The sequence below is a fragment of the Sander vitreus genome, chromosome 12 (assembly GCF_031162955.1).
Source record: "Sander vitreus isolate 19-12246 chromosome 12, sanVit1, whole genome shotgun sequence".
Classification (NCBI taxonomy): Eukaryota; Metazoa; Chordata; class Actinopteri; order Perciformes; family Percidae; genus Sander; species Sander vitreus.
In genome coordinates, this window is record NC_135866.1 from 5,828,443 (window position 1) to 5,856,440 (window position 27,998).

General features: G+C 41.0%; 1 protein-coding gene across 4 annotated transcripts; it reads right to left on the reverse strand.

The window, feature by feature from the left end:
* Window positions 1-121: 121 nt before the first annotated feature.
* LOC144526148 (vang-like protein 2) lies at window positions 122-27,277 on the reverse strand. 4 transcript variants are annotated; one of them, XM_078263373.1, is made up of 9 exons: window positions 27,171-27,255; window positions 26,500-26,732; window positions 13,423-13,778; window positions 12,755-12,875; window positions 9,281-9,888; window positions 7,773-7,906; window positions 5,124-5,259; window positions 3,431-3,674; window positions 122-2,839 (listed from the first exon to the last, which is right to left on the reverse strand). In XM_078263373.1, exons 3-9 carry the CDS (start codon window positions 13,491-13,493, stop codon window positions 2,579-2,581), a joined length of 1,575 nt encoding a protein of 524 aa, XP_078119499.1. In that variant the 5' UTR covers window positions 13,494-13,778; window positions 26,500-26,732; window positions 27,171-27,255; the 3' UTR covers window positions 122-2,578. The 4 variants fall into 4 exon arrangements, with proteins under 4 accessions (XP_078119499.1, XP_078119496.1, XP_078119500.1 ...); XM_078263370.1 differs by lacking the exon at window positions 26,500-26,732 and having other exon boundaries at window positions 27,171-27,277; XM_078263374.1 differs by lacking the exon at window positions 26,500-26,732 and having other exon boundaries at window positions 27,167-27,245.
* Between the last annotated feature and the right edge of the window lie 721 nt (window positions 27,278-27,998).

A 27,998-nucleotide genomic window follows, 5' to 3' on the forward strand; every position in this document is an offset into this window, starting at 1 on the left:
TTTATTTTTTACGGCCCTGTTCTTTAACCCCTCCCCCCCCATGTTGCATAGATAGACACAGTTGTTGGTTGCCATACATGTTTTGCGCCCCCTGAACCGCCTGTTATTTTCACCTTTGGGGGGGGGGGGGGGCAGTGCGTTGTCTTTTATATTTTTTTAAAGGGGGGCCAAATCTACCTCTTCTAAATATTGCGTGGGGGACATACACCCTGCACCCCCCCCCCTGAAATCTACGCCTATGCCATGTCCCCATATCCAGCTGGTATTAACATGTGCTCTGGGAAGGCAGAGCTCAGGGACTTGGTGCGTTCAAGATCAAGGAAAAGAAAAACATCTCATGTCCTGACAAATGCTAAACAATTGCTGCTAGATCGTATTCATTTTAGATGAGAGGAGACCTCAATATGTGTTTCAAATCAATCATTCATTTGATATTTGTACCTAAGTACTGTTTCAGAACCGTTATCTTTAATTATATGATCTTGGTTTCCAGAGCCTTTTCACATTGTGTACTTCCTCAAAAGATTTGATCGATTCTTTGAAAATGACTTTCTCTAAAATATCTTAATATCCGACATTGAATGCCTGTCTCCGTATTGATAAAAAAAAAATAAAAAATAAAAAAGGTCCACGACTTTATCGTTCTATCCGTGATGAATCAGATATGTTGTATTACTATAAATACATTATATAAGAATAGTGTCATTAAACCAAAAACAAACATTTCTCCCCAGATAGAGTTGCTCAGGTGCGAGTATGGTCATATACGAGGTGGAGATTGTAACCCTAGTCTTTGACGGCCCCCCTCCTCCTCTTCCTCCCAAATTCCAGATTTAGATAACATGAAAACATAACTCCATCCACTGACGAAGGCTGAGATGTGGTTGAAAGCTTCCGAAACAACAAGTAAGTTGGACTGTGGGTTGAGAACGCTGTTTCTAACTCTATTTGGGGTTGGGCAGAGGGAGGGAGCGCCTGTCCATTTTTACCAGACAGTTTGAGAAGACAGGAAGCGTTGTTGTTAAAATGACTTTTCAACTTGATGAGTCATTTTTTTGTTTTCTTCCTTTTTAAATGTGCTAAAATTGTACAGATTGCACGTACACCTGGCTGACATCGAATCCCAATGCAATACAGACCAGCTCCACGTTAAGTAGTTCGGCATTTACACCCTGCATTAAAAGATAAGTCTGGAGATAATCTTTATTTTTCTTATTCTCAATGAATCCCATTAAAAGACAAAAAAAACAAAAAAAAACAATGAACTGCTCCTCCGAACCTCCTAAGTATCGTCTGTGCATCCAAAGCCTGATATAAAACCATAAAGAAGACATCAGTGAGTCACAGCGCCGCACTGGGCGACATGTTCCTTCATTATGAACACGAGCACTGTGGTTAATTTGAGTTTATCTCACATGCACTTCCTGGGGCTGTAAATACTCAATAGAGCAAATTAGTCAGCGGCTTCAAATAGTGCCCAGTAAATGCAACACGTACTCTTGTTTTATTTATGTTTGTGCCCAGCTGTTTAGGGAAATTACTGTTTAGTCTTTTTTTTTTTTTATTAAAGTGTACGTTTTTTTTTTTTTTTTAAAGAATGGACTTCAGATTTCCAGACAGGGTCAGGGAAGTCAGGAAGTATCGAAACAAATTCTAACACACTGCTGGATTTCTGGGATTTTAATGGGATTTGTTGACAATAAAGAAAATTCAGAATAATACTCAAGGCTTATGCTTTAACATCCTTATCCAGGTAAGATAAGCAGATACAGATTGCATGATTATAACAAGTATACATGGGGCCCTTGTTTAGTCTTCTTGCTTAAATTGTAAAATGAATAGTAAAAATGACAGTGTAGAATAAAACAAAACCTGCATATGTAGACAATCATGAATTATGTAGTCTGTAGTAGCTTAGGAAGGTACTTCCATTTTTCTTTACAGTCAGATATATAAAAGACGTTTTGGCCTTTAGGCCGCTGAAAAGCCACGTGTTAATTCAAAGCACATAATGCTACATTCTGTAAGTAAAAAAAAAAAAGTCACACCCTTTGATATAAAAACAGTCCTTGTCATTTGACACAAAACAATCCACTGAGCGGAAACGTATGGGCAGTGGCACACCAGCGCTGCAGTCAGAGCTGAGCTCCAGGTAGTCTGTGTTTAATACACAAGAAAGAGGAAGTGACACATATGATGTAATCCCCCTTATCTGTTGTTCATGTGTTGAGTCAGCAGTCCAGTGGTTACAGCAACAGAGGGAGCAAAAAAGAGAGAAAAAAAGTCCCCCTTTTTTCTACAAAGAGAGATTTTACAACACAGGAAAAGACAAAAACATAAAAATAAAAATAAAAGGTCAAGGCATCTGTTTAATTCCAGGTTTGAACAATCGTTGAGCTGATCACAGTTTGATATCAGAGCATCTGTGATGATCGTGGAACAGGAGGAGGATGATGATTGGATGGGGGAGTGGGCCACATGGCCTCCCACATGTCCCGTCCACATCCAGCAGGATCGAGCACCTAGAGAGGACAGCGTGGGGGAGGAGGAGGAGGGGGGGGGGGGGAAGAAGACGCCTTCACACCGAGGTCTCCGACTGCAGCCTCATGACGAACTTGTGGCTCTTTGGGTCGATGAACTCCTCCCCGAGCCGCAGGAAGGGGAGCGGCGTCACCGTGACGACCAGGGAAAAGTCCAGGCGTCGCAGGGAGAAGACCAGACCCTGGCGCAGGGCCGAGGTCACCGGCTCCTCGCTCACTAAGGTCCACTGGCGCCCCCTGCCGTTCTGCTGCTGGTACTGCATGGTGGGGCCCGGGGAGAGGTACCGCTCCAGGAACGCCTGACAGGGACCATGTAGCAGCTTAGTTATCATGGAAAACGCTGGAAAACTGGCTGGGTTTGAAAACGTCCCCTCATTCACTCACTCACTCACTTATTAAATAGTGAATTATATAGGGAATGACCAAATGAGATTTCGGACACTACACTTCAAAATGTAATTGTGGTATATGGGAGTAAAATGTAGGGTACATGTATGCTCCAATTAGCTGTGCATTGTGGGTATTTTATAGCGGACTATATACTGAATGAAATTAACCACTACAAAATGGTGAACATGTTATATAGTGCACTATTTTCATTGCATATACTGTATATTCTTTGCAAATGCTGCACTCAACCCATTCAGCCTCTTTTTTCTTATGCAGTTAACAGTTATTTTGTATGTATATATTTGTTTTTCTTTATTAATTGTTTATTTCATATTAATGTTTGCTTGTTTATGTGTGCCACTTTCACCATGGCAAATTCCACATAAGTGTACTTACTGTGGCAATAAAACCTTTTTCTGATTCTGATAGGGAACGGTTTCAAACACAGCTAATAATTGAGTTGCTGTGTCAAACTAGATCAAAGTGATCCATTCTTTTACCCTGGGCGTCATGTTGTGTGTGATGCAGAACTGCAGGTGTGTGAGGATGCTCTCCATGCTGTGGAAGGCCTGCTGTCGGGTGGTTCTCAGGTATTTCTGCATGGCTCGGGCCATCGGGGCGAAGATGGCTTGAGCCGCCTCCCGAGGATCCATCACCTCCCTCGGGTGTTTGGGGGACGAGGCGACCTCGTCTTCGTGGAGACGCTTGATGTGTGTGAAGGCCTCTTCCACCGCCACAACCAACCTATAAGAGGGTTGAGAAAAAGCACCGTTAACAGACTCAGCAGCTACGTGGTTATTTCTCAACAGAGACCTCTAGCTAGCATTTGACGTAGCGTTTCCCTTGAGAATCTGTACTGTATGTGCTGTATGGCTAGCCTGGAAATCCAGACCCAAATCTGAAAGCTTAGCTACCAGCGGAGCTAACTGGTAGATTAAACTGTCGTCATCTGTTTAGCTCGCCTCTGGCCCGCCTATATCAGATACACCGATGTGGTTGGTGCAGCTCGGCTACAAGGGCAAAGTTAATGAGCATCATTACTCAACGCCAGAGTGACTCACTGAGCAAATTCAAATTGTGCTCTCGCGAGAACTCTGGATTTCCAGGGTACTGTATGGCAGGCAGCCCCAAACATTACCCAGGAGATTCTCAGCAAACTGAGGAGCTGTTTAATTGCAGAGTTTCTGCATTAATTCACAAACAGCTGGTACAATGAAGATATGTGAGAGCCAGTGCCCGTTTACACACGAGACAGACTCAAGGCAGCTTCAACGCAGGCAAAGCTCAATTCAAACTGAAATTGTCATACACAAATACAAATGCACGAGTTGACCTGCTGTTCCCAACATTCAACATGCCCGATATCTGCAGGACACATTGTGTAGCCGGGTAGAGCCCAGACATACAATATTCAATTTGAGAGTTTTATCTGATTAGAATACATCTGCCAATATTCATTTTTTTATACAAAACATAAAAACAATTTTTTTAAGAGGCTCCCTCAAAGAACTGATCAGGACTCCGGGCACATTCGGACCAACAAGCGATTGCCGCAATGTAGCACAAATAGACTTTATTTGTCTTTTATTTCTAGTATATAATATGTATTGTTTTCCAGCAGATCGTTTATAGATCTCAACATTTTTGACCACACTTGAAGGCAGCTTCATTTCCCGGAGAAAGAGAGAAAGAAAAGAGACAGAGGGACTGAGGAAACAGTCAGCTGTTACACAAACTCCTGTTTTTTTTTACCTGTTTTAAAACAGCGTGGCGTCGGGTGGCTTTTCTCCGAAAGTTGAATCGGTCTCAACTTTATTACAGTATTGAAAGAGAAGAAAACTAAAAAAACAATATTCGAATCCCAAAATTGAAAATCGAATACCTAGCCAACGAACAAATATCTGAAGATTTGGATCCAGCCCTACTTGTGATATGCCGCCCCATGTCTTCCACTTATCTTCCAGTGTCAAACTGAAACATGGGTTCAGATAAAACATCTGAATGTTCATCCTAAAACGACCCCTTTAGTCACCGACTCCCCTCTCTCCACACACAGACCAAGACTACATTGCAGTGCGTCTCTCTCGGTGCATTGCCGTTGTCTGTTTGCTGCTCCAACCAATCACACATCACAATGAATCCGCTTCTGTCAGATCCCAGCAGGTGTTTGTAAGTAAGGAGCGTGTATCTGACCTGGCCTTGCGTTTGCGGACCCTGCGGTCCATCTCGGCCTCCTCGTAGTAGAACTCGTTGTGGGAGTTGTCTCTCCGGCGGGCAGCAGCTGCTATCATGGCCCGGGACTGGCCCGATGAGTTATTGGTGGTGCTTTCTACAAGACAACACATGCAGAGAGGAGGGGAGATTAGCAGATTGCATCTCAGGTATTTAACTCATGCTCATATTCAAGTGAGAGAGAGAGAGAGAGAGAGAGAGAGAGCAAAATAACAGTTTGACATTTGAGTTTCACATCTAAGGTTAAAGGGCCGTCCACACCAAGATCGATGACTATAAACATAAATATAACTATAAAGTTCATTTTGCTTTGTATTGTCCATATTATCATGAATTAAGATTGCAGTTATTTAACAAAGTTGAAGTAAAAGAGATGAGGCAGGATATAGATCTGTTAGTTTGGTTGTTTGAACATAAAACATTTGTATTTGCAGACTTTTGTAGAACAAGCATGGGTTAAAAGAATAAAAGAAAGACGGCTTTGTATTGATGATTCTCTGTCTGGAAGTGGCATTCCCTATTTATTTATTTACTTATTCATTTATTTTTCTGTGGCTTTTTAATGTATGACATTTTTACTTGGACAATTTATGGCTCACACTATCGTTTTGTGGCTGCTGTAATATGTTTTCTTTATTCTTTATTTTGTGCAAAGTAGAGTATGTTGTGTGTGGACACTGGCCCGGAAGCTGTGGATGAAATGTCTTTTGTATTGGTGTCATGTAATTCCGTGTGGAATGGGTCACTTAGCGGCATGACACGTAAATAAAATATCATTCATTCATTCATAACAATGTGAGCATCCATCCTGCTCCAGCTGATAATACATAATACACTAATACAGCAGATGCTGCAACGTAAGACCGTAAGAGGAACGTCTGTAGTAATATCCTAGATATTCGTAAACTCAGGTACATTTCATGAACCAAAAAAGTATACCGGTGGCCGACATCGCTGCCTTCTCCAAGCAACAGCGGCGCACAGATCTCCAGAGAGCTGGGGATCTTGATTTTGATTGGCTGTCAGTGTTTCTATCCTTCATCAAATCACTCTGAAAGTGATCCCAACGATATCGTTCGCCACTGTCGTTGACGTCATAGTCGTGGTGTGTGCTCTGCCATCCGCCTGAGTTAGAACAGTTTTTAAAACTATATTTTATAGTTATATAGTTATCGTTCTTGGTGTGGACGGCCCTTTAAACTCAGTATATGTCATTGAATGTGTCATCTGGTTCATAACAACAAATGATAATAGAGACAAAAGCCAGAGTTATGGATTAGAGCAGTGGTTCCCAACATTTCTGGTCAGAGGTTCCCCCACAGCCCTGTCAGATGAACTCTTGTACCCATTCATCGATTCTCAATGTATGTTCCAAATGTATGACACTTCATGATTAGATATTGTTACGTTTTTCATACAATTGAACTATCAATATTAAGGTTGGTTTGGTCAGCAATCCCACTAATATTAGCTTACTAGGCTACTACTACTTAGAATGAAGCTGAATATTTGATCATTTATCCACTAACCTTTTAGCTAACTATTTCAACCAATTATTCATTACTTTTAGCTACCTGTTTAAACTTCTGTACTTGCTTGCTGACTAGTTTTCTCTTGCATAACTGCAACATGTAGTATTTAGGTGTTACAGTTAAAGGGTAACAAGGTGTTTTTCCTATGTTTTTGTGTCCAAGTGACTGATGGGAACAACAATCTTTGACATTGGTCCAGTATTAAGAGAGATCGCTGCAGTCGGCAGCGGCGAAACAAGCTACAATGTAAGTTAATAGGGCAACTGTCCAGTTTGTATTTACCTTCACAAAAGTGCTTCTTTTGCCGCTGACTGGCTCAGATTTATGTTCTAAGTGTCTGACAACATTATAGAAAGGATCCCTACAGAGATAGACCTTTAAAACCTCTTTGAGACCTGGAGCCGCTGACTGAAGCCGCTTGCGCTAAACCCACCAGACTCCATTTAAAAAAAGCAAAACTTTTAGCGTGTATAGAGCCAACATATTTTCACATGTAAATCGGTAAACTATGTGTTTATTTCAACCAAGACTAGAGTTGTGATGGTTGGAAAAGTGGAAAAACGACCCAAAACGGCTTTATTTTGTTTCTGTCGACTTTGAATGAAGTGTATTTTACGATGCTAAAATTACTGTTTATTTACATGATGTTTTTATGTTTTAAAAAAAAAGGATCTTTCTCTTTAACAGAAAGGTCGACCTCCTTAGAAATCCTTTCCATAATGTTGTCAGACACTTAGGATATTAATCTGAGCCTGTCAGAGGCAAAACGAGCACTTTTGTGAAGGTAAATACAAGCTGGACAGTTGTCCTATTAACTTACATTGTAGCTTGTTTCGCCGCTGCCGACTGCAGCGATCTCTCTTAATACTGGACCAATGTCCAAGTTGAACAAAAACGGTAGTTACCCTTTAACCCAATGTTAATATGTGTATATATTCTTTTTATCTAATCATAAATTCTACATTTTCAAATCACAGTAGTTGGATACAATCTTTCCATGTATCCCTTGGCAACTGCAGAAGTGGGAAACACTGGGTTTAGAAAACAGGCGTCAGAGCCGAGAAGAGGCCGTATTTACCGTCCAGGGAGTAAACCTTGAAGCCGGTCATCTTCTTGGACAGGATGGACTTGGGCAGGTTGAGCAAGGCAGAGTTGTAGACGGAGAAGTCGCTGTAATAACGGTCCAACACCCAGACAGCTGCCCGCTGGATACTAAAACACAGCGGGTCAATCATCAGTAAGTACAGCTCTACCATCAGCTGCTGACTTCACGCAGACACGCTATAAACTGTATAAACACTCAGGGTTAATAACGGTAAATAGCTCTACAATTTCAAGTTTCTTGTAATCTAAGCAGAAATTTAAGGAATATTCAGGAATATCTTCTGTTCAGATGTTGTACTCACTATTAAAATGAAGTCAAATATAGATTTGTAAACTCAGTGTGTAGTCATGCATTTGCTGAAAGCAGTTTTAAAACAAAATAAACATCTAGATCTACAATGTCACACCTCAAACTATTGTTTACTTTATCAAGGCCAGTGCTCCAGGACCTCAGAGGTCACTGGGCCCCGAAAGCTCCAGGTTTATTTTGTGTCAACTGGTCTCTGCAAATTGAATCTAAAATGTTACTCACTTTAATATCTGATCTTGAGGCCCTGACTTGAAGAGGGCAACAATTTACTGTCAATACCCTCCTTATCTTCAGGTTTTTGCTTATATTTTGATTTCAGAGGCGCAAGTAGTATTCCAGCATAGAAAAACTATATAAATATGGTGTGTGTGTGTGTGTATATATATATATATATATATAGCACTGAGGACAGGAGGAGCAGAGAGTTAATGGGGCTCCAGCAGCTAATTGAAGCTGAATGAACTACGGAAGACCATAAGATGTACTTACAGTAAACACTCATGAAAGCCAGTAAGTGGCCCTCGGAGCATAGAATATGTTGTTACACAGGATCGTATCCTGTTTCTACAAACAAAAACTTCTAGCTATCAGAATAATGTTAAAGATACTATAATGGCATTACAATTCTAAACACACAGGCATGTGGTATTTTGTCTGGAAAGAAGTCTTTTATTGTAAAAAAAACAAACCCAAACAACATACTTTTTAAAGGGTGTAGCCTGATCTTATTTTAAACCCTTGTGTTGTCTTCCCATCAACCACGCTCAAAATTGACCCGGTCTGTTACATTGTCCAATTCTGTGTTACATCTTCTTCATTCCAACTTATCACTGCTAGTTTTACACTATTCATATTAAATTATGCCTAATTTTTGAGTTAAAAAACCCAGAAATTATTAATTACTTTGTACTTTAGCTAATAGTTAAGATCAGAGGAATGTATGTTAATGCATAATTACAGCCTGTTTTGTGTATGGAACTACCCATGTTATTTTTGCAATTTAGTTGAAAGAAACCCATATTTTCTATATAGAAACTTCGAAAACCGGTCAAATTTGACCCGAGGACAACACAAGGGTTAAATTAATTCTCCATTCATCTTTGTTCAGCGACAAAAGGTATCAAGAACTCTGTAGGAAACTGTATCATCATGTTTGCCATTGTGTGACCAACCTGAGGTGGCCCACGTTGTAGAACTTGCTGGCTCCGTCCGTGCTCCGGACCACCTTGAGGCAAAAGGCGGGCTGCAGGTGTCGGACCTCCAGCAGAACCAGAGCCAGGTACTGTATGAAGAGCAGGGCGTCTACCAGCGAGGCAGCGTACTCCACGATCCCCCTGTAGTCCCGCTCCCTGGGCTCCAGCACCCGCACGCCGTAGAACAGCCAGTAAGACGCTACGAACAGGAACACCAGCACCATCAGCAGGCAGCGGAAGACAAAGAACCGCGGCAGAGTGGCGCGGGGAGGCCGGAGAAACAGCGCCCAGGACGAGATGAGCAGGACCAGCAGCTTGAAGGCCAGGGAGACGTATAGGCCTTCGCAGGGCGTCCCGCAGGGCTCTAGGGCATCCCGCCACAGCACCTGCGGGAGGATGAGGAAGGCTAACGGCGTGACCAGGGCAAAGAAGCTCAGGCAGCCTCCCAGAGCCGGGCCAATGAAGCGCTTGCACTCCAGCGGAGTCGACTCCTCCAACTCTTTGGTGACGCGGGTCAGGTCCTCGTTAGAGATGCTGTGTTCTGAGGTGCCGGTGACGACTGTGGTGGTCTCACCCCAGTTATCATCCTGTTGGACAGAGAGGAAGATATAAATGCTGGATAAATGTGGATGCTGATTTTTGTCGTTACTCTTGTACTTATTTGGGCCACCGTGGCAGCATGGCCCAATGGTTAGCACTGTGGCCTCCAGGCAAGAAGGTACCGGGTCCTCCCCCTGCTGATTTTGAGTGATTTTTGTAAATGCTCTGATTAATACATGTAAACTAATAATGCTTTGCTTTAATGATAGTTTAGTTTTAGTTTAGCAGGTAGCACTTATCCGGGTCCAATGTGCTCCGTGCTCTGTGGATTTGTGATGCGTTTGTGACCCACTTTCTGACCCTTTTCTGTGTTCCAGGCCTCCTGATTTACAATTGAAGCTCTGAATATAACATATATAATATAATATAACACATGAAATGTACCAAACTCACACAGTAACGTAAAAACCATTCCCCAGTCTAGAATATGTTATTTCATTTTTTTTTTTTCTCCGCAACTATTTGGCGACCCCCCTTAGTTAAGAAACACTGGTCTATAAAACCTACAAAATATCTCTAAATGCTGAATACAAGAACTCAACAAAAAAAAAATAGAAATGAAAATGAAGAAACACAAGATTACCTGAGTTTTTCTGCACGTTTTACCAAAAATATGTTTGGACTTTTTACCAGATAATTGAATAAAATGGTTAACCACATCTGACAATTAAATAATGAATTACACAAACGACTAGTGATAATCTTTCCTGCATCAGGGCAGAAACCCAAGATGTTTATATGAAAGAGATGTTTAGGAGGTAATGAGAGCCTGAACAGATATAGAAGCATCATTTCAGACATTGTATTCCTTACTTTCTGAAAAGAAATTCAGAAAAAAATATTAGAGTCCCTAAACTCAGTCATAATTACAGAAAAGTATATGAAGTTATATAAGAAATCCATGTGGCCATTTTTGGGCCGGCACTCGCACCAGGAAGGGTGACAGGTTGGTTAGGCTTAAATACAAATGCCTCTTTACTATTTAAAGAAAGACGCCTCTTCTCTTCATCTAGGGACAAACAAACATCCTCAGTCTCTTAAATGAACACATGCCTTTTAAACTTAATATAATACGTCTTCAGTATTTTAAGACTCACACCACCAGACAACACCTGCTCTTTCCCAACTGACTGACCAGACAGACAAGGACTGAAACACAGTGACTGGCAGCTCCTCTGAGACACATCAGAGGAATGTTAACTTCTACAGAAGAACCATTTTCTCTAAAGGGATCATAGCAAGCAACATTTTCGATAGGAGAAAGGCAAATTCTATTTATATTAGAGTTTCTAGTTGGCAGTGTTGTAGTACTCAAGATCGGTTTTGGTCTTGAGACCGCTGTTTGAAGGTCTCGGCTCCGAATCCACCGCATTTTATTTCAAGACCAGTCAAGACCACAACTGCAGGGATAACACTAAATGGCCTGTACGTTGTCTGATTTGCGCGTTAACATCATAGACTGTATGATATTAATGGACAGAGCACGTGTGACGTCACCCTTTGGTTTGTGGAGATCTGTTATGAGTCGTCGAGTTTGCCGTTACGGGCGATGCCATCCTGGTTGCGGATGTGACGATTTTAGACGAGAGGGAAGAGTGAGGGAGGAGCTGCTTACACTCTACGTTACACACTTTCACTGGCAATCACATCATAGCCACGCCCTGAAACACCCCCTGCTTTATCGCAGATTTTTAAATCATAATTAAATAATTAACATGATTCTGCAGAAGACTTGAAACTAGCGATTGAGACCATAAACTCATTATGAAACTGTTTACTGAGGTAATAAATCAAGTGAGAAGTGGTTCACTTTCTCCTAGACTTCTACAGAAACCGACCTTTTGCAACCGCACGTGTCGCCCCCTGCTGGAATTCAGATAGAATGCAGGTTTAAGGCACTTCCGCATTTGCAGTACTTCGCTGAACCGGATGCTTTGTCCATTAATATTATACAGTCTATGGTTAACATCATTAATGTGATTGGATGTAAAACATCCTGCTTCAAATGCAACCAATAACTTGACTCATTCTTTATTTAACATTTGTTACTGTTACTGTAGTCTATATCCATGACGTGCCACTTCCGGGATGACACTCCTGGGATGTCCTCCTTTTCGACCGGATGTCCGTTACCTTCCACTTTCTTTGTGTTGGAATTTTAAACTCTGGTGGATTTCTGAGGACTATGGTTAACTGCTCCTCAGATCTCTGCAGGGTAAATCCAGACAGCTAGCTAGACTATCTGTCCAATCTGAGTCTTCTGTTGCACGACTAAAACAACTTTTGAACGTACACGTTCCACCAAAACAAGTTCCTTCCAGAGGCTATTTTGCAGAGACACCGTGGCTCTGTCCGGCACTTAGCACCGCCCAAGACGATTGTGATTGATTTAAAGAAATGTCAATAAACCAGAGCATGTTTTTCTCCCATCCCAGAATGCTGTGTTGACTAGCCAGACCCTCCTCCGCAATGCTGTGGAGGAAGGTCTGGCAATGCGAGACTACCCCTCACCCAAAGAGATTTAGCCAATATGAGCTATACATATCAGCTGGTTGTGTATATACTGTATGTTTCAGAGATCTAGTAGGGTTAGGGTTAGTGTGGGACTCGCACTGGTCTGGACTTGGTCTCAACCCCTCAAAGTCTCGATACACTCTGGTCACTGGTACACTTTAGGTGGTCTTGACTACAACTCTGCTAGTTGGTAAAGAAGCTAAAATACCAAAAAAAATGTTTACAAAGTCACTGACACCTTTGGAACCACCAACCAATAACAGAGGTGATTAATAATTGGCAGCTAAATAAGTGTGGCTTTTAAATGGACAAGCGTGTGTAGAAAGCTGCGTGACTGACCCGGTCATCTCCACGGGTCGACTCTGCATCCAGCAGCGGCTCTCCAGGAGTCTGGATGGTGACCGACTTGTCTCCACGACTGCCGTCTCGACTCTTAGAGCGGTGGCGATCCCTCCGATCCCTGGAAGGCAAACGCACAGCGACACTCTGGGTTACGGGAGGTGTGGCGGCAAAGTACTTCTTTTTACTCTAACTGTGAAAGATGTTTTGATGTAGCATGTTTAGGCTGTGATATATTAACCAGCAGTAATATATTTTTACTGAAGTTCCTCAGATTCCCAAAACAGATTTACTCATCATTCACACTGATCATAAATATCCATAAACCATGTAAACCTATTCTGATACAATCTCAATTACACAATTACAATTATGAACCTGAAAATGAGCATAATATGGCCACTTTAAGATGCGCCTTTATTTTGAAATTCCCACTTTATATTCATTCTTTTTATTAAAGAGTAGTTTGTTTCAGCTTAGCATGCTGCTTGGCTGGTCCAGGGAGCACTATCAAGAGTGGAGCCATCAGCGCCAAGCATAACTGGATTTCCATTTGTTGCAATAAATGGTTAAATCATTATAAGAGTGTTCCTGACTGAAGTAGTTGTTGGTAAAATGGCAGCAAGAGAAAAATGATGTTAAAATGATGTCATCTGTGTTACACCCACCTGTGCTTTCGGGAGCTTCGGGAGTGTGAGGACTTGTAAGAGTAGCCCGAGTACTGCGACTCGTTGTCCATGTCTCGGGTGGGCGGTGAACGAGCTTTACGAGCCCCGCCTCCTCCTCCTCCTCCCGGGCGGCGCTGCTCGCCCACTCCTCCCAGCTGGCTCTTGCGCTCAGAGATGGACTTGGTGGTGAGAGCCAGGGGCAGCTTGAGCAGGTCAACCTTACTCCTGAGGGAATCTATCTTGGAGGCCGATGAGGAGGGAGCAGGAGAAGGGAGGAGGGAGAGCGGGGGAGGCTACAGCAAGGAGGAGAAGAGGGGTGGGAGAGTCACAGCAGGGGATAGCTGAGGGGGCCGGATCTGAAAGAGACGGGCCAAGAGAGAGAGTCATGGTTAACACTTTAAAATAATAGGGGTGTAAATCATACTGTATCGATTCTAGGGCTGCACAATATGAGGAAAATATGTGATAACGTTGTTGAATATTGCGATAACGATATTACTTGCGATAAATATAGATATGAAAGTATACTCAGTTCTGTCTTTCTGCTGCTTTCAGTATTCTGCTAAAATACAACAAATGAATTGTTAAATTAAAGGAAAACTTTTTCTAACATTCTTTGATTGAACACATTTAACACTGAATTGAATATAAAAGTAAAAAAAAAAAAAGACATGCATTTAAAGTTTCCTTTCAACTAATTAAAAAAAATCTGTGAGTGTTTTTTGCCATACGTCGCAGCCTTCGCGATGTGTTTATTGCGGCAGTTGTTATTGCGTTGACGATAAAAAATACGATATAATGTACAGCCCTAATGCATTCTTTGATACAATATTTACTGATATCACAATATACTGATGCCAATATACAATTTCGATTGGATTTGATTCAGGGGCCTGTGACCAATACGAGACGATACATAAACCCCTTTAACACAGTTACAATTTACATGTATTTACAAAAAGCAACTAAAATATGATTTGACAATTTCATTACTAAGCTCTTCCAGACATTTAAATTAAAAAACAAACTACTCTTTAATAAAAAGAATAAATATAAAGTGGGAATTTCAAAATAAAGGCACATCTTAAAGTGCCCATATCATGCTCATTTGCAGGTTCATAATTGTAATTTGAGATTGTATCAGAATAGGTTTACATGGTTTAATTTTCAAAAAACACCATATTTTTTGTTGTACTGCACATTGTTGCAGCTCCTCTTTTCACCCTGTGTCAGGTCTCTGTTTTAGCTACAGAGTGAGACCTCGCAACTTCTGTAACATCTTTGTTTTCAGTCGCACATGCGCAGTAGCTAGGTAAGGATTACATGAGCTAGCTAGCTGTTTCTGCAACTTCAGCCTGTACAAGGCAGGATTAGCCGGGAGACTTCTTCTAAATGAGGGCGCACTTCTAACTTTGTGTGGAATACCTGCAGCACAGGGAGATGTAAGTAGTTCTATACAATTTATTTTGTAGATCAGGGTGAATTTGTGTGTGTTGTAGCAGTTTTGCCATTGAGAACAAGCTAGCATGCTAGCACGCTAACGGTTAGCCCCCTAGGCCCCTCATTTCGGCTAGTTACATAGAAAGCCGTGCAGATTTTGAACAGCTCACCCGGAGACTGAAGGCGGGACACATTCAGAAACCCATATCGCACTCAAAACAGCATGGATGTTTTATTTCAAAGTTTGTATGCGTGTGGAAGCACCAGAGACACAAAATAACACCCCAAATCCCAGAAAAAGTGATTTTTTCATAATATGGACACTTTAAAGATGACGATATGTATCGATATTTTCACTTTGTGTCGATAATATTAAATTGTTGATGATTTAATCAATGTCGATCCAGATCGATGTATTGTTACACCCCTACAAAATACTGTGACTTGTTTCTGAGGATCACATACGGCTGTCCATATATTTATCTGCTCTGGATTATGATGCATGAACCTCTCATTCAAAACGACTCTGAAGATCAACAGTCATAAGCAGGGCCAGACATAACCTGTGGACGCAGAATTTTACACAGATTTTTAAACAAATTCAAAAAATGAAAATAAAACTCAGAATGTTAACACTTCTTGACCCCAAGCAGCCCAAACAGTCCGCTAAATGAGGCAGATTTTATAACCACTGAAAAAAAGAAAAAAAAGAAAATCTGCCCATTCCATTTGGCTCTGATCATCAGTCATAAAGGTGTATGTGTTGAGTGAATGGACGTCACTGAAAATATAGAGGAGGGTTTATTTCCAAGCCATTCTTGTGAACTTCCTGCCTTGTATTTCTAACAGTTATCACACCAGACCATCTAGACGGATACACTTAAAGGTCCTCTGGATTTTTTCTGAACTTTGTTTCTTTGTATATAATTAGCATTGCTGGCTTGGTATAATCTACAAGATCAACACTGTTGGGAAACACTGCCTTCATAGCTGGCATTTAAACAGCACGTTTAAAAAGAGTTTAAAGTGGTCACATTATGCTCATTTTCAGGTTCATACTTTATTTTATACTGTATTTAGAGGTTATATCAGAATAGGTTTACATGGTTTAATTTTCAAAAAACACCATATTTTTGTTGTACTGCACATTGCTGCAGCTCCTCTTTTCACCCTGTGTGTTGAGCTCTCTGTTCTAGCTACAGAGTGAGGCATCTCACTTATGTTCCATCTTTGTTGGGAGTCGCCCATGCGCAGTAGCTAGGTAAGGACTACTAGCCAATCAGAAGCAGAGTATGAGGGAGTGCCACGCTAGCAGCTAGGCGAGCATTATAACATGTGTTACAAAGTGACCACGTTTGTCACGGAAGTAAAGGCTGGACTACAATAGAGCTGTTTGGAGCAGTTTGTGAACAGTGTTTTCTGTTGGAGATGGTAAGTCCCTTTGGGGTGGACTTTGGGCTTTTTCACTTTGGAAGACTATTACATGCACAAAAAGATATATAACACAATAAAGGAAAGGGAAAATGCCAAAAAGCATAATATGAGCACTTTAATTAATGTAATTGTTTAAAACTTAAATATACATCTTTTACAATAATGGTTTTAAAATATGGTCCAATGTGCCAGTAAAGGCAGGTAAGAAGAAGATGTATGCTAGTGAGCAATGCTGGATTAAAAATACTTAAAAAAGCGACTTTGCAAATGTCTTATGAGAAAGGAAATGCTTTCAACATTTGGTGAGTAAATGTGAATGCAAGTGAATTTTGTTTGTTTACAAGAAAACTCCATAGGGCCCCTTTAAGTGACTGACTTAGATTCTAATGGTTTCAGAACGAAACTTAACTGCACATAACACTAATTGTAAACACAGTTAAATGCCGGACCAATATTAGTTTGTTAATATAATGGGCTGATGCCGGCCTTTTAGTAGACATTGTCCAGCCATGTCATGTCATCCACCATTGATCTGGTGATCTGAGGTTCCTGTTTTAATGATCTTCTCAAAGTTTTGATTGTTTAGTAGTGTTATTTTATTTATAAGCTTAAATGTATGCCACAGTTTCCCCAACACATCTTAAATATATTTAGTCTGTGTTTACATTTGGGCTGTAACTAATGTTTGTGTTCCTCACTGATGGATTTATCAACTTTTGTCTGTAAAAGTGTAAAATAAAAAAACGTAATAAAAATCTCCCTCACTTCCCAGAGCAAAAGGTGATGTCTTAATATTGCTAGTTTTGTCCAGCTAACAGCCCAAAACCCAAATATAGTCAATTTACAATTATATAAAACAGAGAAAAGCAGCAAATTTTCACATTGTAGAGGCAGGAACAAGCACTTTTTTCTTTTAAAAACAATGTTTCTGCTAATTGTTTTAGAAGTGGTTTAAATGTAGAGTTCTGATGCACCATAACGACCTAAATGTTTCAGACCAGTCACGAATAAAACTGAAGGAATCACAAAAATATGACAAGTTCAAGTATGAAAATTGTACTATTTACAAACATTGGCAGAGAAATATTCCCTCAGAGACTATCGGGATCAGTATCAGGTTTCAGGAGGGCGTATCAGTCAAACATGGACATTAGTCAGTTTAATTGACAAATATGACGTAAAATTAAGAGTCCGTGTATGTGGTTGTTGGCTCCTGTGGGAATCAAACCTCTTCCCCTGGCACACTGAGTACTGTGATCTTCCCAGCGACACACATTAACCCACTAAAGTGAGCCTTTTCAGCTCGGTGTTCTTATTCATCATCACTCGGTCTTCCGGGTCTCGGCCAAGGTTAATCATCAAACGACTGTATCTCCTCTCACCAAGAAGCCAGCTTTAGCCGCCGTTAGCTCGGACACAATAGCAGCCATATTGGATTACTGTGTTTTCACAAAACTTGTTTGCCCTCTCCCTCCCTCTCGCCGTCTCACATTCCCTCCTGCACTCCCCTCGTCCCCTGGGAAACAGGGCCTCTCCGCTGCCATGGCGATGAAAGAGGGTGTTCAGCTGGAGGGGGATTGGAGGCTGACAGTTGCCGTGGTAACTTGACCTTACGCCGCCCTCTGACACTCTGTTCTCCACGCTGCCGAAAAATCGCCAAAATAAAAGTGCTGGCATGACGGATGTTGGGCTGTCATATGCTGGTTAATTGATAAAGGGCGAGTGACGCTTGCTGGCTTTGATTGGACCTCTGTGGGAAATGGAGAGGGATGTTTGCTGCCATCACTGTCTTACAGGGTCCTGATTTAACTTAATGGGGTTGTTCTGCTCCATCAACGCCATTGTGTTGAAAATCCACTTCCTTTCACGCCAAATGCTGTTCAGCGACAAATCCGTCTGTGGGATTTCTTCAAGTTTGTCCTCATCATACTCCCTTTTATCTTGCATTCATATTTTGTCTCACGAGGACGCGCCCATCATCCAGTACCAATAAACCCACTAAGTCTTACCAGACTGGAGAAGCTTCTGGATCCCTGCAGCCATGTGCAAAACCTCAACATGCCTATTCAAAACCACAAAACTTAAATGACTAACAGCCTCTTCATGGAGTATCATCATAAGATTTTATCTTTAGTAATGGCAAAGGAATGAGCATCTTACGTACAGAGTGGTACTGTGCTTTTATGCCATATAAACTCTCCAACAGAGAGGGATCTGCCCTCTGAATGTCACACAACACGGCCAAACGCGTATTTTAGATATTGTACTGTTGCACGACACTGAAAAAGCATTTTAAAGAGACTCAAGATCTGTCCTTCAGATAGTCGCTGCAGATTTACATGAAGAAGCAGATTTAAGTGGGGGTAAAGTAGGAAATGGGCTGAGAGAGAGTGCTCGCAGATTCCCAGACAAACCACATATTTTTAGACCGGCAATAAACTAAATCTAAACAGTGTTTTTATCTAATGGCTGTGAAAGTTTAGCTGGAACTTGCCTTCACAGACAGAGAAACATTGGCCAAAATAACAATCTAAATTCATCACCTGGCCTCAATGTTTACCCGCCACCTCGTAAAAATAACAATTAAGCAATTACAGCAACACTGTCCGTATTTCAAAGCACTTAGAGACTGCAACAAGAGTCAGGCCACATCAGCTGATTTACTGTTATGCATGCAGTTATCTCATGTAAGTGTTTTTGTTTGCATATCATGATGACTTTCACATATCTATCAGTATGCTCTGTGAAACTAAATGTTGTAGCAGTTTCACAGACGCAAACATGTCGAATGTCTATCTCAATAGTTATAACTACCATAGCCAAAGCCATGCAGGGCCCATATGTATCGAAAAGGCCCTAGAGAGCAATTAAAAAGGCCCATGAATAGAAGTATAAATCCCACCTGTGACCGCTAAAGGTGCAATGTATGTTGGGCACAGCAAATATTGTGTAGATAACTAAAGGTTGTTGTGACGGCGACACTCAAGGAAAAGTCATTCACATCAAAAGGTTTTCTTAATCTTATATTATGAGGTATGACGTGTGCAAAAAAAAAAAAATCATGCTGAGGTAGGTGGATGCGTCAGCGTGTCAAAAAGGTGGAGAGATAATCATCTGGAGAGCATGAAATCTGCCCATTAGATTTCCTCGGTACAACTCGAAAATGTAGCCCAACGGTGGTTCAACAGGTAAGGGCGGGGTGGTCACCAAAGCCAAAAGGATTCATCCTATGGGGACCATGAATACTCTACATTTCGAGCACATTTTGCAAATGTTTTTTGAGATACAGAAGAATGATCAAAAGTTGACCGGTCACCCTGACGGTGTTGGATGATAAGTTGGGGGAATCACCCAAAAAAACAGAGATGAAGACTGTGAGGAGGACCATGAATATCTATAACAAATGTATGGTATTCTTGTAAGTTTTTGTCAAGATATCTTGTTCTGCAATCTGTCTCATGAAGCAGGATTACTTGGTAAAAACCCAGAAAAAAACCCCCTGGGAACGGGTAACGTCAAAAGGCTTTATTTTGAAAAGTTATCCAGTTATCCTTAGTGATCTGACTTAATGAAAGCTCTTTGGGTTTTGGACAAAAAAATTTGGACATCACTTTGGGCTTAAAGAAATTGTGACAGGCTTTTTTTAGTGTATTAGTGTACAAGTATATGGAGTTATTTGAATAAATACCCAGCACTGCATATAACAGTAAATACAGCTTTCTGACAAGACTGTAAATAGTATGATGCAATGTCAAAACAAACATTGCATTACTTGCTGCATTGTATTCTAGACTTTTGAGGCTGTAGTGGTTGAAGACATCTCTACATGGATTTCTCTCCGTATGACTGCTGAATTTCAGCAGAAAAAAAAAAAGAGGCTTCACAAAGAAACTCTTCTTGTTTTCATTCTGAAGGAATGACATCGACATTCAGCCCTGACCTTTCAGCTAGCGAGCCAACATGATGTCACACATACGTTTGACCCGCGAACCACATAATGAGACACATATGGTATGAAAGTGTTTAGGGTGGTCTTTTTGAAGTGGAGCCTACGTTAACCTCCATGTCTTTCAAAAGACACAAATGCTTGAATAGAGCAAAGAAACTGGTTTGCAATCTAGCCTCACATAACCTAACAAGGGCAGGATGATATGAGCAAAAGTCTATATTACAAAGTGATATATTTCCTTTTTTTGGTATATCAGATTATAATATTTCCTTTCTGGTGTTGGCCTGTTTATGAAATAAATATAAAAGTATTTATATATATTGAATATAAAAGGATCCCCTGATCCTTGAGCAGCAGTGGGTCATCAACTGCAACTGCAGTTTGAGACAAACCTGTCTGTCTGTCTCTATGTCGTCTGTCCGGCTGTTAGTGACAATATAGTCGGGATTGTTCCGGTGCCGGATGTCTGTTACCTTCCTCTTCCTTTGTGTTGGCGTTCTAAACTCCGGTGGATTTCTGAGGACTATGGTTAACTGCTCCTCAGATCTCTGCAGGGTAAATCCAGACAGCTAGCTAGACTATCTGTCCAATCTGAGTCTTCTGTTGCACGACTAAAACAACCTTTGAACGTACACACGTTCGACCAAAAGAAGTTCCTTCCTGAGGCTTTTTTGCAGAGGCGCCACCATTGTGTCCGGCGCTTAGCGCCGCCCAAGACGATGGTGATTGGTTTAAAGAAATGCCAATAAACCAGAGCACATTTTTCTCCCATCCCAGAATGCTGTGTGGACTAGCCAGACCTTCCTCCGCAGCGCTGTGGAGGAAGGTCTGGCAATGGTAATATGACAGAGCACCTGATCTACAGGGGTGTGGCCCAGCGTTGACATGGATAAGGTTTCCTATTCATCCCAGTGTCGTATGGCCTACTTAGTGAGCGTCAGCAGGTCTCTTCTCATCGACTTCAGTCAGCAGCATTAAAGTTCAATTAATTCACAGCGTATAAAAAGGTTTGTCTGAACACAAGTGAGAGCCCGTTCTGTGAAATCATAACCGGTTTGTGGTTTTTGATCATCTTCTTCTAAGAACACACCGATTCGTCGAACACAGTTTCTGTTGCTGGACAGCCGTTCTTAACCAAACAGTCGTTTATTTCTCACAGCCCTGCCTCAAAGTCAAAGTCTGACTTCTAAAAAAAGAAAGAAAATGACCCTTGTTCACTCCACTCTGCGCTGCATTTAAAAGACAACAGACCAGTTCAGTGACAAGCTGTATAGGTGTGTGGTCTGAGATTAAACAGTAATTATGTTGGAATGCATGCCTACTGGTGCCACGCTTAGGTGCTCTTTTAGCTTGGGCCAAAGGGAGCACGAAGCCATTTAAAATCTGTCATTAACTTATAGCAAAGATAACTGTTCTCTACATTAATATAAGCACATAAGATCTCTCCTACAAAAGGGCCGTATAGCCAGTATTTTAGAAATACTATGTGATAATGAATCCAAAGTCCTCCACCAAAAACCCACTGACCTAAGACATTAGTTTTACAAACCACCAAAGAAACTCCAAATATGACTTACTCCAACCAAAGAATTCTAACTCAAAATGTTTTTATCTTTTCAATTGTATCTTCTGCTAATTTGATCTCTCTGCATACAGTACGGTCTGGTGCCAGATATGTGCTCCTTTTGGTTCAACGTATTGAGCTTTTTGTCTAAAAACAGTCACCATGTATAACATGTATAACTGAAGAATGCACACTTCTTCTCCTCATGTCGTTAAATGAAATTAAAGGACATGCCCATGGTGCTTTCAATGGTAGCCTACAGCCCCGCTTAAAGACACTTCACTTTAAACAACGCCAAAGTAGAAATTATAGTCATGAGTACACCTGTATAATAAAACATCATGATTGGGGTCGGGTATAATACTGTAAGTAATGCTGTTTCTCTTGCACCAAGTATCAAAAACTGGCATTGGATGCTTCTGAATCTTGTTTACCTATGCATTGGTCAGATATTTCCTTATTTAAATACTAATTTAAAGTCTATTTTAGTTAATCAAAGTTCTTATTTGGCTGCTTTTTGTCCAGACACATTAAACGTTGACGCATTTGAAAAGAAAGTAAAGTATTGTTTTGGTGTCTGCACTAAAACCAAAGGGTATTGCACTGGCACCAGTATTGAAAAATTCCAAACGATACCCAGCCCTAATTATGATTTTAGTTTTTAAAATGAATATTCACAAATATTAGAGCTATATCTCATTTCTTTCATAAGTTTTGTTGTAGTTGAAAAACATCTTTGTTTTCCACGGCCTTTGACTGAATCTTCAGCGCTCGCGTTAATCCACCACTGTCCACCATGCACCTCTTTCTTTCTTTTAAGAATGATTTCTATCCCTTTTTTTTGGTGTTAGTAATGCCTGGATTTCTGATCTAACGCCTCCTGTGCATTATGTGAAGCACTCTGAGGTGCTGTAAACGTGAAGCTCGCGCCACACTGCGTTTACAACAAGCAGATGTAGGATTTTACAGCCTCTATTTTCCCCAAAGGCAAAAAGAAATCAAGCTGTCATCAAACATTTCAAGCTGCTGGCGCTGAGACAGCAGCTGTCAGGGTGGGAGAGCAATCTGGGCCATCTCTGAAATGACCAGCTCCATTCAACGGCCATTTGAGGCCTTATACGCCAACTGTGAAAATAAGCGTACACACACCCAGAGACGAGCAGGGGAAGAGACTCATCACTGTACCACAGGGCCACACACACACACAACACACACACACACCACCCACTGCTGCGACGACGACATCAGTAAAACCAGCGAAAAACAAGACAACTGCTACTGTCAGCCTTTGTGCACGCATGGAGCAGGTGTGTGTGTGTGTGTGTGCATATCTAACAGGATATGGTTGAACCAACAGGCCTGCCCTCTGCTCAGCGCTGTCATTCAAAGAGACCTCTGCACACTATCGGTCTTCATATCCAAACAAAGTATTGAGGAGACAGGAAGTGGTCAGATCAGATAGATGTGGTTCAGATACAGGACTCTGGTCCATTAGACAGTGTGGGGCGTATATGTTTCGTAATAAATCCACTTAGACAAACATGTTTGAGGGTCAGTTTTACCCAAACCATAAACAATATTACCTCTTTATAGTTGTGTCTAGCCATGTAGTTCTAGTTGCATCTCTGAGGGGGTTTTGAGATGTCTGCTGCTGAGTGAAATTTAATGAGCGGGTTCTCCAAGCATTTAAAAATGACATTTGATAAACTCAACCACAACATGCCTTTCAGGGAACAGTGTACCCAGTTATACAAGATGACCTGCAGATGTTAACAGGTTTTGTTGGGAACTATTTTCTACCAGGGCTGCACAATAAATCGTTTTTGTTATCGTCATCGCAATATCAGTTTGTGGGGCGACCTTATGGAATGGACTGAACAATGACACCAAACAGAGCCATAATATCATTCAGTTCAAAAATAGATCAAAGAAATCAATACTTGACCAATACAGAAAGGAATAGACCGAAACATAGAAATGGAATTGTAATGTAAAAGGTATTGTTGTAAGTTATTATAAGACCTGAAATATTGTATGCTGTATTTGCAAATCTATTTGTTTAGTAATAATATGATGTTGTGAAGTAGGGGCGGGACCTAATAAAAAGCTGTATGCTTCCGCCTGCTCTTTCTCAAGCTTTTTTTTGGTCTTTGGTAAATTCTGATTGTTTGTGTTTTCATTTTTTTTAATTTCTTTTGCAACGTTGTTGATTGTTCGAGATAAATAATAAATCAAATCATCTTGCAGAATAAAAACGCAATGGGAAAAACATTGCGATGTTATAGTAAATTGAAAGAGAGCATTAGTAGAAAACTACCCTTTAAAATGTAACCATCATTCTCTTTGTAATGGTGCCTTTTGCGTTTAGTTTAATGTTCAATTTGCTCAATAAAATAATGGTGGAAATAATTTCCTTAATCTGCGTCCGCAGATTCCGTGTGGCCCTGCATTAGCTTACCTAAAGACTAGAGATGTTCCGATGCCGATACCAGTATCGGTATCGGCTCCGATACTGCCTAAAACGCTGGTATCGGTATCGGGAAGTACTGGAGTTTATGCACCGATCCGACACCACGTAATAAAGCCCGAAAGAAAATCTTCGTTAAAGTAGTTTATTTATGTTCTTTCTCCGTTATAACTGACTGTCAAACTGGATAATAAAAGAACGTTCTGGGGCGTTCATCGTTTGTGTTTGTTCATGTTTCACAAAGAGTTTAACCTGAGCCAGACCGGACAACAAAGATATAGAAATCATATCACATCCATACAGGGATAGTAGTATACAGTTGTTAAAACATAATGAAATATATGACACACTGGTATCGGATCGGTACTCGGTATCGGCCGATACGCAAGTTCAGGTATCAGAATCGGTATCGGGAAGCAAAAAATGGTATCGGGCCATCTCTACTAAAGACACATCGGCGACGTGTTACGTTTTCCCTTTTATTCCATCAGGGTTTACACTGGAGCTGAAATAACGGGTCTATTAATCAGATAGTTGGTTGGTCGAATGCCTAACTTTGATAACTGATTAATCCTTTTTTCTAGATCCTCAGATTATTGTAAATTGAATAATTTTTAAGTTGGTTCTACAAAACAAAGACGCTCAAAGATGTCATCTTGGGCTTCCAGAACTCGTGACTGACATCCAACATAAATGTTTTGACATTTCATAAACTAAAGGTTACATCTGAGAGACAAACCTAGTTTGCACCTAAGGCTGGGTACCGAATTCAATACTTTTTAGGCACTGACCGAATTGCGTCCTTAGTATCGAGTATCGAAAGATGCCTAGTCATTCAATACCCAATTTCAATACCTAAGGAGTACATTTCATCAGCGTCAGTGAGCCAATAAGCAAGCAGCATGCTTCTACCAAGATCTTATAATGTTTGTAATTGGCTGTCTAACGTTACACGTCGTAGAGGCAGGCAGGAAAAACTCTACCTTACACAGAGACGGTAATAAGAGAGAGCTCACGTAGTAGGAGCTGAAAAATAAGTAGTACGATTTGTGCCGTAAAGTGTAATGTTGTAATTTCTTTTTGTTTTATAAAATTGGTATCGAAAAAAGGTATCGTTTAGGAACCGGTATCAAAGTCATGGTATTGGTATCAAATATTTTGGAACGATACCCGGCCCTATTTGCACCTTCAACAATGTTGTAAACCAGATGTGATTACAGATGGATATGTGTGTGCTCTGATGAGCATCTGTCATCTATGATCTGCTTATTGAATAAAATGTTACGATTGTTTGCTCATAAGATCACTTGACGGCTTTTAGTTCCTATCTTCTACTATTACTGAAATCAGACATTGGATACATGTTTTCATCTTATTAACTTTGGTCGCCCAGGACTTTATCGTTCTTTTATTAGTTAATAAACCAAACCGAGCGGCACCGTGGGAGTAAGAGGTGAACGTCTGTTTTCTGTGATTGGGGTGAAGTGAAAGGCCGACTGAACAGTAGTAATGAAACAATTAGTCCATTCATTGATTTGTGGATCAACAGAATGTTATTTGCCAACAATACTAATCAATGGATTGTTTAGTTTATTGAAATGTCAAACATATGATTGTTCCATCCTCCTAAATGTGAGGATTTGATCATTTTATCTGTTTTATAGAGTTGAAAATGTAATATCTTTGGGTTTAAGACAAAACAAGAATATTTTCTTTCAGAAATGACTGATTGGAACTTCTCACTATTTCTGGACCTAGCTTAGCTGAAGCTCTACTTACTGTACTGTGATATTACTGTACAATTCCAGTTAACATTCAATTTACACTGACCCTCTGGTACTTAATGGTATTTCATGTGCTGTTTTATCACTATAACACTCCCACTGGTAGCAGTTTACTGTGGTACTAATTGTCTCACTCTCATGAGTATGTTTAGCAGTAGGCTACATAGTTTATATCTCGCAAAGAAAGCACACATCTTTCATGTTCACTATAAAATAAATAACTTCTAAAGCCAGCAGGTATATGAAGGAAACCAGGGCCTGTTGATAACGATACTGCAGCAACATTTGCACTCTTTCAGTTGGCATTTGAACGGCGCAACAACGCCATTTGGACACATTTTAGCTTCCCACCGGTGGATATAACAACATGGATCAAGAGCCAGAGCTGCATCCATAATGCAACAATATTCCACATGCACAATAAGGGGGACCGACTTACTGTGAGGAGCCGGGATCATTTAGGGCGAATAGAAAAGAGTTGTGCGACCTCCAAACAGAAACAAGAGGGTGTTGTAGTATAGGGCAGGACAATGGGAGACTCCCAGGCCCCACTGGCCGCGTCCTGATGCCAAAATGATCCAAATGCTCGTTCCCTTTCTTCCGCCTTTTCCCTTCTCCAAACGGGACGCCCTCGCGGTAAAATGAATGGACGCACTCAGATTCCCAGCAGTCCTTCACCATGGAGAAAATTACAAACAAACAAAAAATGTCGGCCTACATAGCTACAATCAAACTAGACGCGATCATTCTCTCCATGCGCATCTCTCTATCTCTCTCTGGAGCCGTTTTCTCCTCCAGTAACATTTAGAAACACATCACTCCCCCCCCCCCCCACACGTTTCCGATCGCTGCGCAGAGCTACGTGGCCGCGGTGAGAACAACAATAGGGACGATGAGGGTCCTAAACTTCCCTGTGGTTTAATACAGAGGCGACCATCGCGTCCTACCTACCGACTATTGTTTGGGGAGGGGGGGGGGGGGACCGGAGATCTCCCGGCACCCAGAGTCCTCCCCTCTCCTTCTGCGTTAACACAGCGCACATGTGCCCACGATCACCACGAGCCGCTCCATTTTCAAGACATTATTTCCACACAAAAATGACATACTTACTTATTCCAGACTGTCCATTCAGGTATTTTCCCCACTTTCTTTCCACTCAGCCGTAGCGCCGTGCGCCCCGCCTCCGCTCCACTTTGGCCCCTCCTCTGTCCCCCCCCCCCCCGGGGGACAGGCCTGTGAAACAGCCACAACACGTCTATTACCGCACACAGTCATCTGTCTCTGGGAAAACAAGGGGACAGTAGGACAATGGCACAGAGTAAAGTGGTTCCCTTGGCCCATAAAACAGTTTAGAGGAACAAGACCCCTCGAAAACCAACATCATCATCATCCGGTGGTGGAATGTAACTAAGTATATATATATATATATATTTACTCGAGTACTGTGCTTAAGTACAATTGCTGAAATACTTATACTTTACTTGAGTCTTTTTCTTTTCATGCCACTTTCTACTTCTACTCCGCTACATTTCAGAGAAAAATATTGTACTTTTTACTCTGCTACAATAACTTTACAAATTAATATTTTTGCACACAAAACACATGTAGTTTATAAAATATTTTAGTTTTATTATAAACTACCTAACAATATGACGGCCTACGAGTCCAGCTGAAAAGATTAGACCATTAAACACACAACCGTTTGGATCGTTTCCAGTTTCTGAAAAGTGAGGATTTTTCTGCATTGAGTACTTTTACTTTTAATACTTTAAGCACAGTTTCATGATTTACTGTTACCACACTGCACATAGCTGTACATACTGCACATATCTGTCTATATGGTTCATACTGAATATCCATATTTATTCAGTTTTTCTTATAATATATTCTGCTAATACACTGCATATAGCTATATTATTCTCACTACTATTATGTTAC

Excerpts from the sequence above, each read along its gene's own strand:
- LOC144526148 (XM_078263370.1), bottom strand. The coding sequence starts at position 13,493 with ATGGACAACGAGTCGCAGTACTCGGGCTACTCTTACAAGTCCTCACAC. Across the intron at positions 9,889-12,754 it reads CGACCCGTGGAGATGACCGG|GATGATAACTGGGGTGAGAC; the intron begins GTCAGTCACGCA and ends TCTGTCCAACAG. Across the intron at positions 7,907-9,280 it reads TACAACGTGGGCCACCTCAG|TATCCAGCGGGCAGCTGTCT; the intron begins GTTGGTCACACA and ends GCTGTGTTTTAG.